General features: G+C 44.1%; 1 protein-coding gene across 3 annotated transcripts in view; it reads right to left on the bottom strand.

Moving 5' to 3' along the window:
* WDR64 (WD repeat domain 64) overlaps nt 1–15934 on the bottom strand; it is a 140094-nt gene that overhangs the window by 106270 nt on the left and 17890 nt on the right. Inside the window, exons 1-6 of one of the 3 annotated variants that reach the window (XM_059146299.1) lie at nt 13951–14745; nt 9359–9461; nt 7730–7833; nt 4256–4285; nt 2919–3029; nt 19–233 (exon numbers count right to left, since the gene is read on the bottom strand). In XM_059146299.1, coding sequence (XP_059002282.1) covers nt 19–233; nt 2919–3029; nt 4256–4285; nt 7730–7833; nt 9359–9416 — 518 coding nt within the window. In that variant the 5' untranslated portion in view covers nt 9417–9461; nt 13951–14745. Of the gene's footprint in view, nt 1–18; nt 234–2918; nt 3030–4255; nt 4286–7729; nt 7834–9358; nt 9462–13950; nt 14746–15934 lie in introns of those variants that run through there. The other 2 variants (XM_059146297.1, XM_059146298.1) reach the window with 2 other exon arrangements.

Here is a 15934-nt window from a genome sequence, read left to right as displayed (position 1 = left end):
CCCATGTGATACCCTTACCTTTTAAAGTTCTTTGAGTCTAAGACTTGGCTTTGTAGTTTTTTCTTGGATTTTGCCTGCTTTAGTCCAAAGTCATCACTGTTTATTGTGAATTTGTTCACGAAACCACCATCATCCCCCAAGAGGATATCGTCTCTGCAGAGCTGGTTGGGCAGAGACACGACACACACACAAAGAAGGCAGTGATCCATAGGCTTTATGACAAAATAGCTTTCCTAGAAGCAGAAGGATGCTTTCAGTGAGTTATTACATTGCTCTAAATGTCCACATAGTAATCACTGCCTATTATATGATGAAAGTCTTATTTTCTGATATTTTTAATTTTAGATATTCACATTGTGTTAAAGAAATTTGAAAAAAGAAAAAAAGTTAAGCAAGTAAAAGTTAATGAACATTCACTGTGAGCCCAACATTGCGTGCTTTGGGTACTTTTTGGGGAAAAAGGTGAGGTACCTTGGGCTCAATACTTTAATGAGATTTTCTATTTGGTTGCTATGAATGTCCCTCTCTTGGATTTGTAAGGCAATACTAATGGGAAGCCTAAGAAGGTTTGGCTGTTATAAGACTGCTGACATAAAACTGTATGGGAAAATAGGAAAATCAAGTATTAACACCCCAATTATGTCATAAGAAGTTATCAGGAAACACATATCCTAACATCCAAGTTTGTCCAGAAATATTCAGCAAACATCTATCAAGCTGCCTCTAGGCTGTTGTGCTGGGTTCACTAAGCTGTACAGCCAGGGCTGTCCCAGAAATCAGTCTCTACCTAAGATAGAAGAAAACAGTATTTAAATTTTTTTTTGTTTTGGGGCACCTGGGTGGCTCAGTCGGTTAAGTGTCTGTCTTCAGCTCAGGTCATGGTCCCAGGGTCCTGGGATCGAGCCCCACGTCAGGCTCCCTGCTTAGCAGGAAGCCTGCTTTTCCGTCTCCCTGTGCCTGCCTCTCTGCCTGCTTGTGCTCTATCTCTCTCTCAAATACATAAATAAAATCTTTAAAAAAAATTTTGTTTTGTTTTGTTTCCTCTAGGATGAGTGAGATTTGAACATATTTAGAGCATCATTCAGTCACTCAACAAGTAATCACAGAGCACCTACGATGAGCCAAGAGCTGTTCTAGGCATGGGGCATATGCTGATAAAGAATACCAGTTTCTGACGTGGCGGAACCACCAATCCAGGGCAGGAATGCAGGTATAAAAACAACATTTCATTCGGATCGTGGGAAGTGCTCTGGGGAAATAAACAAGGGTGCGATAACGAGTGACTGGAGAGGCCGCTGTAGGTCCCCGGGGTCTGGGACGGTGACCTTCGATCTGGCATGAACTGGTCCAGAGAAAGATTCAGAAGCGACTGACAGGAGGAGCCCAGAAGGACAGATGAAGGTCAAAAAAATAAAAAGGGAAGAGCTTGTCCCTGCATGAGGCAGGAGGCAATGGGAGTGGCCGATGCAAGGATATTTTGCCTCCAGAGAGAGGAAGGAGGAAAGGAAGTAGGGGTCCTCACTGAAGCTGTGGGTGGGAGAGCCCGGATTTGGAAGATGACAGGCCTCGTAGACTCCAATTTCTCAGGAAAGTAGGGACGAGTACATCTGCTGAGAGGGAGAGAGCCTGAGGGCAATATCGCCCTTTTGCAGTATTGCCAGGGATGGGAAAGTGACTTGGCAAGGCCAAGAAAGAGTTGACAGAAGCCAGTGAATCCTCAGATGAGTCTGCAGACCCTGAATTTACAGTGATGCGAACGGTGGTGGCTTCGTGGCTTTTTTCTCCAGGAGGGCTGAGCCTCCGTGAGGGCGAAGAAACAGGCTGTCACATCTCACCAGGACTGGAGTTTGAAAGGATTTCGGAGAGTGGGAGGTGGGGATGGCTTCGGCGCAGATGATCTGCCCAGCTGGTGCAGGCAGGCAGGCACAGGAGGGGGAGGAGGGGTTAGAGGACGGCCTCGAGGAACCGGCGGCTTCCATGGAGGCTTCCATGGGGCTGAGAAGCGAGACTGAAAACTGGAGGGAGCTGGGCAGAGAAGAGGCTGCAGCCAGGAGCTGGCGACACATCCCGTAACAAAGGACGCGAGGCAACAATCTGCCTTCTTCAAGTCATGCTGGCATCATTCGCTGGGTGCAACAGTGGGGACAGGAATGACAAGTTTGGTTTTTCACTGAGCCTAGGGACAAGCAGGGCACGGAGGAAGGCTAATTACTTCTTAATCCTCCTCGTCTTTCGTCCTTCGAAGTCAGCCACTTCCTGAGGGCATTTTTGTATAATCTTGCCTCTCCATGAACTCCTGGTGCCCTTGGTTTTTTTGTTGTTGTTGTTTGTTGTTACTGTATAGTTTGCTATACCATTATGTTATATTTTATGTCTTTTCATGACATCTTTCAAGACTGAGTTTTGCTTGAGTGCAGGGAACCTGTTCATGGCTTCTATACGTCTGCGAGTGCTCAGGAAATACTGCAAATTACTTTAGTGGTTACAGGTCAGGCACTGAAGGAACAACACTGGCATCTGCCCCCATTGGATATTTTGCCAGAATGAGTCATTTGATTTTTAGTAATTTTCTTAGGAAATGAAGCTGAACTGGAGGGAAAGTCTCTGAACTTGATAACATAATCAAAGAGTTAATACCTGGATTCAGAGAAGGGTATGAGAGAAGGAAGAAATTCTCTCTCTCTCTCAAAAACAAAACAAGTTTCACCAAATTAAACAGGCACTAAATGGAAAGAGTGCTCCTTTTTAATGAGCCTCACAGAATAGTAACGCTGAACTTGTTTAATCAAGGACTGGATTAGTTAACCCCCTCATTTTACAGATGAAGAACTGACACTGGGCAGAGGAAGCAGACTGCTCACATCCTCGAGGGCTGGAAGAGGAAACTCGGTACTTGGAGGTTCCTCTTGGCACTGTACCTGGCCACTGCCTTGAGCTTTATAATCCCAGACAATGATGGTCCTTTCTGTAGTGGCGACGATTCTTTTCAGCTGTGAGAGGTAATCACATCCTGTGATCCAGGAGGTGTCCTGAGGGAAAAAAAAACAGAATTGGGAGAGGCGGGTTTTGGTCTATCCAAGGTCATGGTTACTTACTAAAGAGTAGGTCAGTTATATCTCCTTGCAGGGGAGCCTTGCAATGTCTCTTCTCCGATGTCTGGAGAAGAGGCTCTCATCTTTCGCCCTTTGACACTTCCCTTGAGTTTCTCAGCACGGTCAGCTGGAGAGTGAGGAACGAGCTCATGCCTGTCACAGCTCCCTGGAGGCAAAGAGACACCAGCAGAGCAGGCATGTTTGTGCACTCTTCACTGTCGGGAGAACACCTCTCCACGGGGCCGTGGGGGAGGTCAGATTAAGCCGCTTCTCTGGCCCTGTCCCCACACACACAATTTTTGGCTAGAAAAGACCTTAGTGATCACCAGGTCAATAACCGAGTTGAGCCCGCTGAGTCTGTTTTGCTTTGCCTGAAGTCACCAAGCTGGCACGGGTGGGATCGGTCATGTCAACGACACACAACAAGGCCAGAGCCACAGTCCCCGTTTACGAGGGCCTACTGAGCACCCGACACTGCTGCACGCATTTCAGACCTACGTTAAGAATTCTAACCTTTGTTTCAGCCTTAGAAGCGAAGGCTCCGAGGCTTAGAGAGGAGGCAGACTCATCTGCCAGGTGGCCTGGTGCTGTCCTGGGTGGTTCCGGGCCTTCAGTGCCTATAAGCAGGGCGAAAAGGCAGGCGTGTCCCCACACCTCTCACAAAGCCATGGTGGGACTCTGAGAGCAACCTGTCACAGCTTTACAAATGCAAGTTCACTTCTCTGGGTAGCGATATGGATTAAGTAAATTACCAAATCGGACTCAAATATTTTCTGCAATTTCCAAGTTTACAGTGTTTTCAAGTTATTTCCCTTGGCCATTTCCTTGTAGTTCTCACAACTTGGAGAGTGTTGGGTTTGTTTGTTTTTTTAGTTCCTCAGTAGGGGGAGCTCAGGAAAACCTGAGGGAGACTTTTAAATGGAAGCTTTCAGGGAGTCACGTCTCCAAGCGCTTCTCTATAATAAATTTAACCTCAGCAAGCGAGGTGAGGGTCCTCTGCTGCTGCTCAAGGTTTAGTGCGGATCCAAGTCACAGACTCACAGTATGAAGACATCTTATTCTTAGAGCCTATTCGACCTGCATCGAGATTGTGGCTTGTAATGGAGGAACCGTTAGCACATTCTGAAAGCGGACTTCATGAGGAGTTTATAACATGTACTTACCGTAACACTGGTGCTGGTCTGGACTCTCATCTATAAAAAAAGGAGGAGAAGAATGAAAGCTCGCTGGCACTATAATAAAAATGGAGAAAGTTGGCTCTAAAAGAACATTTTATCTCCACGGTTTAATCTTACTTGTCATTTCTACCTTCTGTGAGTTTCCTCCTTTTCTCTTTTCCCTCAAAAACCTGGCTCTGTGGAATGATTCACTGCTGGCTTTGGACACGGTTGGTGCTTCCTTTTTTTTCTTTTTTGAAGATTTTATTTATTTATTTGAAAGAGAGAGACAGAGATGGTGAGAGAGAACAGGAGCTGGGGGAAGAGGGAGAAGCAGGGTCCCCACTCCGTGGGGAGCCAGACCCAAGGCTCGATCCCAGGACTTTGGGATCATGACCTGAGCAGAAGGCAGATGCTTAACCCACTGAGCCACCCAAGCGCCCTATAGTTAGTGCTTCTGTGGCTTGCCTTTAAGTCTGATAACTGCTCTTAGATTACACTGTACTAATGATTTTTCCCTGTTTGCAAACTGTCTCAAATTCTTTAGTTTTCAGAGCAACATAGGATATCAGAAAGGGGGAATACAAAATAATACTAATAGCAATGACAAGAGTGGTCTGAAAGGATGCTAACTAGGTCAGTATGAATACAGCTTGGTGTGCACAGGGAAAAACACAGCTTCATTTGGAAGTTCTCTCTTAGGTCCCTGAGACATGCAAGAATATTCTACCCAGTGGGCTTCCTCTCTTACTGGATAAATTATCTACTGCATGAATCTCACGCCTGGGTACGTGCAGGTAGAGAAGATAGATTTACTCCACGCAGGCCTGTAAAGTACCTGAGCAGCCTCTTCTCCCCTTAGGGCATGCTAATTGCTTCCAAGGTCAAGGTCAGTATTTGAAGTCTATGAATGACCTAGTTTCTTTTGCATGGTCATGTGGTCTTGGGAAAAGTACAGAAAATGGCTGCCCAGAAGGAATAGATTGCGTGAAAAGAGGGAAACGTAAATTAGATCCCTAAAACTGTTAGTCGTGGCCATCTCAGACTGTCCTTCATCTGAAGAGTTCAAAGACGCTTTTCCATCCAGGGACGTTTTTCCAGACAGGAAATATTAAGTGCCCTCAGGAAACTGGTGAGCCCAGAACAGAACTCCTGTGATTTCCCTCTCCTACTTCTGTATTTCCATCCTTAGTGGAAAGCACATGCTTCAGTTTCTTTTACCATCCTTAAAAGTTACATAATCCTGATGGATATCTTCTGAATTTTGAAAACCTAGCCTTTTTGGGAAGAATTTTTGCTAATGACATTTAGAGTGTCTATCACCAAACCCTCTAGAGAACACCATGAAAATTCTTAACTGTGTGTACTGTACTTTACAGAGAACCTAAATTATGGATTAACCTATTATATTTTCTGTTGTTCATGACTACCTTTTAATAAATTTTTCCTGTGACCTACCTTAACATTAGCTTTTCACAGAATGTGTCATCCTATATGTAAGACACACAACTTTCAAAATGCTGTTTATTCCTGGTATATCAAATCTTTTTTTAAAAAAAGACTTTATTTATTTGACAGACAGAGATCACAAATAGGCAGAGAGGCAGGCAGAGATAGAGGAGGAAGCAGGCTCCCCGCTGAGCAGAGAGCCCAATGCGGGGCTTGATCCCAGGACCCTGAGATCATGACCTGAGCCGAAGGCAGAAGCTTTAACCCACTGAGCCACCCAGGCACCCCTGGTGTATCAAATCTTCAAGTAATTTTTAAGCGTTTTTTTTTTTTTTTTCTCTCCAACCGCATGGTTTTTATAAGACACAGATGTGTTTGTGAATATACACGTACGCACCTCTAAGCATGGGTGAATGAGTGTGTGTGCGTGCACGTGTGAGAGAGAGGTCTGTGGAATATGAAAAGGCCCCCTCACTTATTTCACATAATCCTGAGCTACGTCATCAGGAAGATCATTATTTTTCTTCTCGTGTTCTTCTTTACACTCCGTCTTTGGTCTATCTTTGAGGAAATGAAAGTAAGAAAATGAGAAGGGAAGTAAGGCATCAAGGAGGAAGGAGAGCGAGGAAAGTGCTCACGTTTAGATGAGGCCACGCAGTTCTGTGTTCACACCGTTTGTCCGTGACTGCAACCATCACCATCTCCTGAGTGCTCACAGTGATGCTAGGTAATGCTAGTGATGCTAGTGATGCTAGGTCTGTGTGCATTAATTCCAGCAGCGCAGCTGCCTCGGTTCTGAATGAAGGATCCAGGGCATGGAGATGCATAGGTAACACACACACAGCTGGCGAGTGCCCGAGCTGGGCAGGGACGCCAAGCTCCATGTCCACACCAGGAACCTTCTACCGCCCCTCCTCAGGGCCCAGGAAACCTGATCCCTGAAGGACTAAACATTACTGCTGAAACTGTAATCATTTGATGATCATTTTAAATATAGTTTATTTGTATAATGCTTATCTCTAGTTGGAAATGAACCCATCACTGGAATTATTGGCTTTGATATTTATTTTTTGATATTCCCTTTTATTTTCATAGTGAAATACTGGGTGGTCTATATCATTACACATTCCAATACAATCTCTCATGGTTTGGAAGTGGAAGCCCAAAACTTACGAATTTAGAAGGGACAGTAATAGTTATGCGCTACGCGGACATGGGAATCTATCGTTCATATAACACTTCTGCGTTCATTGTGTCATTCATCTTCACTGCAGCCCGCTGAGGGAGAGAGGACCGGTTCTGGTGTCATTTCATAAATGGGAGAAGAGGCATAATAAGTTGCCTCATTAAGTTCCCTATTTAACAGCCTAGCTGGTAAAACATAGGAGCCAGAATGTGAACCACCTTTTAACCCCAAGTCCAAGGTTCTTGTTGGGACCCTCTATACTTGTTAGGATTCTGACAAAATCACTTGTCTCATGAGTTTTTCTGATTTTTATCTGAGAAATTATCCAGGATCATCCTATAATTATGCTGATGCCACATGGTTTGGTGAGACTCCTTGAGGAACGCTTGGGTGGCTCAGTCCGTTAAGCTTCCAACTCTTGCTTTCAGCTCAGGTCATGATCTCAGGGTTTAGGATAGAGCTCTGTGTCTGGGTTCATGCTCAGCACAGAGTCGGCTTGAGATTCTCTCTCCCTGCCCCTCTGACCCTCCCATTCGTGCTCTGTCTCTCTCTTAAACAAATAACTATTAAAAACAAAAACAAAAACAAAAAAACTCCCTGAGGAACACTGCCAAATGCAGTTACCAAAATCTCAAAAATTGCTCCAGGGCTCCGCAATCCTCTCTTTTTAGCAACATCTGTCTTTATTTTTTTGGAATAACTCTGAAATATGTTTATGTTTGCTGTTGCAGCTGGTAAGTATGCACAGTGCATAGACAACCGAGAAGGAGGGAACGAACAAAGGAACACGTGAATGGGAGGAGGAAGTGACGAGGGGGGAGGGGGGATCCAAGCTGTCAAATTACCTGGCTGTTAAAGACTGTTATCAATCCTTTCTGAGAAGCTGTGATTAGTAAATCCAGCTGAGGGACCTTGACAATGCATTTAATCACATCCCGTCTTCTACTACCTGCCAACAACATAATATGCATTTCAATTCCCAGCAGTCAAGATCCTGAAACTCATTTGTTAGGTCTGTGTTTAAAAGAAAAGAGTAAGCAAAGAAACTTTTTACTTTTTTGCTGAAAAAGCAGATGAAACCATAAAACTCAGCACCTGTTGCTTTTCTTAGCACTAATTTTTGTATTTAAACTCAATTAGCCAGCATACAGTACCTCATTAGTTTCAGATGTAGAGTTCAATAATTCCTCAGTTGCATGGAACACCCAGTGCCCATCACCTCATGTGCTCTCCTTCATGCCCATCACCCACCTTCCCTCAATTTGTTTCCTAGAGTTGAGTCTCTCATGGTTTGTCTCCCTGAGTTTCTTCCTTTCCATTTTCCCTCCCTTCCCTTATGATCTTCTGCGTTGTTTTATATATTCCACATATGAGTGAAACCATATGATAATTGTCTTTCTCTGACTGACTTATTTCACTCAGCAAAATGCCCTCCAGTTCCATCCAAGTCAATATCAATGATAAGTATTCATCCTTTTTGATGGCTGAGTAATATTCCATTGCAGATATGAACCACATCTTCTTTATCCATTCATCTGTCAGTGGACATCTTATTGCTTTATCATCATCCCTGGAGATACTAATCTGAATTTATGACACTTTCCAAATCAATGTGGTGCATGAATCCTAGAGAAAATGTATATATACTCATGCTCCTGCCACATATTTTGCAGAGAACATGTTTTGCAAACATCTTTTGGAATCATTCCATTTTGAGATTTCTACATCTCTCAGGAATCCTTTCTTTGAACAGTCACAATCATGATTTACACAGAGTAAAAGCCTAATATGATCTCAGGCTTTGGGGCATAAGAGAATAAAACCACCTTAATGTTGTTATTAAGGATTTTTTTGTTTGTTTTTGAATGTCTTGGAAAAAAAAAAAAAACCCGATTCCTTCATGGTTTTTTGTTTGGTTGGTTTTTTGCCTATGTGCTGAACGTGATCAGCGTGATCCAGCGTGATCAGTTTTCATAATTGTAAGCTCTTCGAAAAGCAAATGGACAGATCTCATACTCCAGTGTGATCAGCCTAATCCATGCATTCTCAAAAGACAAAAGAAAGTCCTCAAGGGGGTGAAGACTGGTTCTTGGGGGACGTAAATGAGTCTTGCTCTTTTTGTGTATAAAGCACAGATACACAAACTTACGTAAACAGATACATAGTACATCCGACATATTAAAGTGTTATGGAGTTGGGGAGGAGTGCAGGGGGTGCAATCAGGGAAAAAATGTCTAAAAGACTCCTTAGGAACCCTTATACTGAAACAAACACGAAAACAGTAAAATGACAAACTAATGAAAGGAAGGTTAAGAACACTGTCCTGTTCCAAGCTACCACCACTCCCTCTCCTTTGGCTCCCCCCAACCTGGGCTATTTTCAACTGCAGGGGTAATTTCTGTCTTCAGCTCCCAATTTTTTTTGAGAAAATGTTAAAACCCATATTCATTTGGAAAGGAAATTAAAAATATCACCTGAAATTACAACTCGCTGTTTTCTGGAAATAAGGAAAACCAAATTTTCTTCATCCATCTGGGAAGCAAGAGAATCTTCTTCAGAGGAGAAGTATCCAAAGATCTAAAATGCCAAACAACACGCATATAAACATGTGCAGTATCTCAAAATTGGTTGTAACGTAACAGGTTTGATATTAGTTGAAGTTAAAGTTTAATTTGGATGAGTGGTCAACACCTTGCTTTCTAAATGCCTGGGCATTGCCCATAGCAAGAGAAAGCAGCTAATTATATTCAACACATCCTATGCTGATGGCTTGTGATTTCTACACAGTTGCTAATTCTTCTTTCTGATGGATGAACTGGTGTACCAGGCTGGTGTCTTTGCTCAGACTCACAGTTCTTTTAGGAGCTAACATTTTTGTTTGGCAATCAAATCAGCCTTCATCAGACAGGGTCCCCACTGAGAACCTTGACATTGAATTTGGCCATTCCTACCCATTTTCCATAAATCTTCCTGGGCAAGTTTTTTCATCCCTACTAAGGGGAGTTTTGGCATTTAAGAGATAGTATAGTTTCTCTATTTAACTGTTCCAAATGCTACTCTCTAGGCACTGCATGAAAATAAATTACTATGAGAGAATCCCAAGGAGGAAGAGTATTCTTTATTTGTAGATAAATTGTCAAATTCTGTAATTCCAAGGAATTTGAAAAATAAGATAGCTGTTCTTCAGTTGTTTTGTGAATAAGCAGAAGTAAAATTCTCATAAATGAAGGACACAATTATTTCTCATACAGGTGAGCCTAGTTAGCGCTGGTCAGTGAATGAAGGAATGAACTGTGGTGAATCGAACATTAACGTATGTACAAACCACTGGGAATCCTTTTAAAGTGCAGATTCCGATTTAGTTGGTCTGGGGTGGGGCCAGAGAGTCTGCATTTCTAATGAGCTCCTCATGAGGGGCCACGCTTTTGGTGTAAAAGATCTCAAGAACAAGTCGACTGAAAATAATCAAAACCAGCCATATATTAGCTTTTTTTCCAAAAATTTTTTTAAATTTATTTTCAGCGTAACAGAATTGTTTATGCACCACACCCAGTGCTCCATGCAATCTGTGCCCTCCATAATACCCACCACCTGGTACCCCCAACCTCCCAACCCCCGCCCCTTCAAAACCCTCAGATTGTTTTTCAGAGTCCACAGTCTCTCATGTATTAGCTTTTTAAAATGACATTGGTTTATTTTGATGCTACTTGGCAGTTGAGCAACTAATGTTAACCTACATCTCTTCATCAGCGACATCACAAATGGTGTTACTTCCTCCTTTATCTTCCCCCACATGCGGACCTCACAAGGACGGCCCTAATCACTTTCTACAATTAGATTTCACTGTGGGAAGATCGAGGCGATCTAAACATTCTCTCTCGTGTTTTCTCTTCTTCCCGCCAGCAAAATTTTATCTTTTCAGAAATCATGGCTCTTCTGCCGTACACACAAAACCTGTGGATTTAGCATCTTGTGCTTTGGGGAAGGATTGAGAAGAGAGAAAGAGGGCTTTCAGTAGACCTCTGTTGGGATGGACAGGAATTTTGTGTCACTGGTTTTCTCATTCTCACTGACTGGTATAATAGCCATTTAACAGTCATGTATTGGTCGGCAACTTGATTTTTTTTTTTTTTTTTTTTTTTAAGTAGGCTCCATGGAGCCCAATGCAGGGCTCCAACTCATGACCCTGAGATTAGGACCTACGCTGAGATCAAGAGTTGGGCATTTAACCGGCTGAGTCACCCAGGCCTCTCTGGTTTGCACCTTAGCACTGTGTCATTTGAACTCAGGGTTTAGCCTTCTGGCAAAGAGCATGCGCTGTGGAATCAGACAGCCCAGTGTTTGAGTTCCAGCTCTACAACTACTTGGCGTTCAGCACTTGATAAACACCTTCAACCCCTTGTGCCTCAGTTTCCTCGTTAGTAGAATAAAGGCACAAGATTCTTTTTTTTTTTTTTAACTGATGTCTAAATGAGGTGACATGTGTAAAGCATTTTGCACTTTGGCACATAAAAATTGTTTAAGACAAATATTAGCTATAACTATCATTATTAGCCTAGGTTAAGAAGGCTGCATGGAAGAGAGGGAAAATAATAATAAATTATATCAAGACCACAACCACTCATGAGAAAACTGGCCTCTCTTTGGGGATAGTGCTTTAAAACCATCAGTCCACTTGGGGATGGAACCCGTTCTGCTCATAAAAAAAAGGCTAGTCGGGCCGGTGCTGCACTGAGTGGATGGTGCAGGAGAGTGCAGGGGAGCGTCACTGAGAGAAGTTTATAGGGCCAGCCAGCCAGTCAGAACTGGGAGGGAAATGCAGCTTCTTGTCCTCCTAATCCAACAGGTCCCTGTAGCCCGTGCGTCCTTTCTTACCCAGTTCAGAATTGGGGGCGTGTTGCCTCAGCCACATATCCCCACAACGGTCCTTCCTTTCCCACCGCTGCACTGTCCTGGAAAGCACCCCCCCCACCCCCCACTGCGGGGCAACAGGACCACCTGTGTGTCTTATACCTGTGCCCCTGTGGCTGATCAGCCTCTGAGAAAATCACCCATTGGAGGCCCCCCATATTCAGGAGCCCCCCCCATGCTTCCCTAGGCGATCCCATTGGTGGTGCCCAGCAATAGAGTCAAACCTGAGGCGCTCCTGTCCCACACATGCACCCCCTTCATTGTCACTCTCAACAGCTGACCCCCCTCCCACTCCAGATGACAGGGCAAGCCACCACACAAGAGCCTCCTTGGCACTCTTGTCACCCTAGTTACAAAACCAACATCCTTTCTTCCTATAGAAGAAGGAAAATTTCCCTTGCAGAGGAAAATATTTCTCCTTTCTAAATCTCTCCACCTGTTCTCTGGGTCCCATCCCCCTGATGCCATCCTCCGAGCTTGTCACCTCTCCCGCTATTATCACTTCTCTCTAGCATTCTTTTGACTTCCTACTGGCCTGTTCAAATCTTTAGGGCCACCTGGCTGGCTCAGTCGGTGGAGCATATGACTCTTGATCTTGGGGTTGTGAGTTCAAGCCCCATGTTGGGAATAGAGCCTACTTTAAAAAAAAATATTTCACATCTTAAAAAAAAAAAAATACAACAAACCGAAAGCAATTACAGAAAATAATCCTTAGTCCCTTTCTTTCGTTTCTGTCTCAACATTGCTGCTCCAAGCGTTGTAACTCCTCTCACTGCTATGGAATTTGAATTCCTCTTAGAGCCACATTTGGTTTTGGTGGTTGTAACAGTAGACACACTCTTCTTGAACTTTGACACTTTCCCCTCTATGTTAGTTCTCCGTGGCTACCAAAACAAAGGTCTGCAAACATAGTGACTTAAAACCACACCCATGTATTAGCTCACAGTTCCATAGAAGGCCAGCATGGGTCTTGATGGGTTAAAATTTAGATGTCAGCAGAGACGGGTTCTTTATTGAAGACTTGGGGAAGAATTGGCTCTACGTTCATTCAGGTTGTTGGCCTGAGGTCCCTGTTTCCCTGCTGGCTCTGCCCAGAGGCCTCTCTTCTGTCTTAGGACATGGGTCCTCTGTCTCACACCAGCAATGGCCCTTCAAATACCACACTGCCCCCCATCCCACCACAGATAATCCCAGATAATATCCCTACTTTAATTCAGCTGATTAGCAACTGCAAAATCCTTTTGTAGCAGTAGCTAAATTAGTGTGTGATTGAATAACCAGGGCATGGGATCTTGGAAGGGGCACCTTTAGAATTCTGCCTATCATATCCTCATTTTTAAAGTGCAGTTCAGGGGGCGCCTGGGTGCCTCAGTGGGTTAAAGCCTCTGCCTTCTGCTCAGGTCATGGTCTCAGGGTCCTAGGATCAAGGCCCACGTCGGGCTCTCTGCTCAGCATGGAGCCTGTTTCCTCCTCTCTGCCTGCCTCTCTGCCTAGTTGTGATCTCTTTCTGCCAAATAAATAAATAAAATCTTTTTAAAAGAAAATGAAACTCTTGAATTAAAAAATAAAATAAAATAAAGTGCAATTCAGTATGATTTACATTCCCTGTGTAAAATACAACAAAAACATGGCAAATGCTTGCAACCAATTTAACTCCAGACTGCAGTGAGGCAAATTTTTAGATAATAATGTAAACTGATGATGTTAAAAATGATAATTTCTGTGTTAATGAATTCCAGGGTTTCTCAGGGTCAGAGAATTGCACACCATATGTATTAATACTGAATTTGAGATAACGTTCTGTATGTCTACAATACTTATACTGTGAAAGCAGTTTACAGATAGTTATTTAACTCAATCTGCAATTTTGCAGTAATTCTTATAGACATAGGAACAGCTTATCTGTTAAGTGTCTGAGAACAGATGTGGAAGGCTCTCCTTTGACAGGCTATATTGGTTCTTTTGACTAGCGCTTGGGTCTAAAGCCAGGTTCTAGACCTACTAGTCACATGACTTCAGGGGCGGTTCTTAATTTCTCTGTGCCTGAGTTTCCCCACCTGTAAAAAATAATAACCCCAACCTCACACCTTGGTGTCAGAATCAAATGAGGAAATCATGACTAGATTACTTAGTAAATAGGAAGACAAGAAAGTACCTGGATGGGTCAGAGGAGCGAGATGGCGGAGGAGAAGCAGACCTAAATTTCCTCTGGTCCAAGGAATTCAGCTGAGATAGTTACCCAACCATTCTGCACACCTACAAACTCAACAGGAGATCAAAGAAAAGAACAGCAGCAATTCTCTGAACAGAAAAGTGACCATTTCTGGAAGGTAGGACTTGTGGAGAAGTGAATCCGAGGCGGTGGATGGGGAGAGACGGTGGGGGGGGGGGGGGGCTCCGTCAGCCATTTAACAGCAAGCAGTAGAGCAGCGCCCGAAATGGGCACTTTCAGAAATCAGCTCCGCGGAGGGACGTCGCGCAGAGGCTAAGCAGGGCGTGGAGCCCTCGCAGGGACAGTGTGGTCTCAGGACCCGCGGGGTCCCAGGAAGACCGGGGGTGTCTGAGTGCAGCAGAGCTCCCAGGTGTCCGAGCGGGGAAGCCGGAGGTAGAGACGGAGCTGAGCAGGGAGCTCTCGGCTCAGGGTTACCTTACATCACAACCCGAGGCCGCCGAACCACAGCTGTTCGAGCAGCGACGCCACAAGTGGCAGGTCCAGGGAGACTCCCCTTCCTGCTCTGGGAGAAGCAGCGCAGCAGGAACCTGCGGGGTTTGGGGAGACTCCAAACGGGGCCACATGCCAGAGACAGAAACACTGAGTCACAGGCGGGGTGAGCTCGGAGCAGGCCAGAGACCAGGGAGAGGGACTGACGGCTTTTCGCCGAGGGCGCACTGAGGAGTGTGGCCCTGAGCTCTGGGCTCCTCCGCCCAAGAGTGGGCAGCGCCATCTTCATTCCCGTGCTCCACAGCGGTACGGAAAGCGCTCAGGGAACAAAAGCTCCGGATCGCTTAGCGTGGGCCCTGGCATGGGCGGTGCAGTTTGGCCTCAGGCAAGCACACCTGAGAGTGGCGCAGCGACTTCTCTCCCAGAGAAGATCCGCAGGAACATCCAGCCAGACCAAGTTCACTGATTAGTGAGAACTGAGGAATTCTAGTCTAGTGGAAGGCAGCACCTAGAATTCATGGCTTTCCTCCCCATGATTCTTTAGTCTTTCAAAGCTAAATTTTTAAAACTTTATTTTTTCTTTTCTTTCTTTCTTTTTTTTTTTTTTTGAAGATTTTATTTATTTATTTGACAGACAGATCACAAGTAGGCAGAGAGGCAGACAGAGAGAGAGAGAGGAGGAAGCAGGCTCCTCACTGAGCAGAGAGCCTGATGTGGGGCTCGATCCCAGGACCCTGAGACCATGACCCGAGCCGAAGGCAAAAGCTAAACCCTCTAAGCCACCCAGGCGCCCCTCTTTTCTTATTTTTGAAAAATTTTTCCTTTCCTATTTTAACCAAATCTTGTTTCAACACCTTGTTTAAAATCTTTTTTCTAATTTCCAATTTTATAGTCATATGCTATCCATTCACTGTATTTAACATATATATATATATTTCTTTCCTTAAAGTTTTGGGATACAGTTTCTTCTAACAGACCCAAATATACCCTAAATCTAGTGTATAGCTTTGTTCTACTCTCCTGCCTGATCACATTCTCTCCTTTTAAAAATTTTATTTATTTATTTTTTTCTTTTCCCCAACTTCATATCTTATAAATTCCTTTTTAAAAATCTTCTAAATTTTCGGGACACCTGGGTGGCTCAGTGGGTTAAAGCCTCTGCCTTCAGCTCAGGTCATGATCCCAGGGTCCTGGGATTGAGCCCCGCTTCAGGCTCTTTGCTCAGCAGGGAGCCTGCTTCCCTCTCTCTCTGTCTGCCTCTCTACCTACTTGTAATCATTCTGTCAAATAAATAAATAAAATCTTTAAAGAAAATCTTTTAAATTTTCATCTTTATAGTCCTATTCCATCCCTTCATCATATTTACCCTTATTTTTGTGTATATATATATTTTTTTCCTTTAAAATTTTGGGAGGCAGTTTCTTCTAACGGACCATTATACACCGCAAATCAAGTGTGTGGCTCTTACAATTCACCA

This window comes from Mustela lutreola, chromosome 14 (assembly GCF_030435805.1).
Source record: "Mustela lutreola isolate mMusLut2 chromosome 14, mMusLut2.pri, whole genome shotgun sequence".
Classification (NCBI taxonomy): Eukaryota; Metazoa; Chordata; class Mammalia; order Carnivora; family Mustelidae; genus Mustela; species Mustela lutreola.
This window is presented reverse-complemented; position numbering and strand designations above follow the sequence as displayed.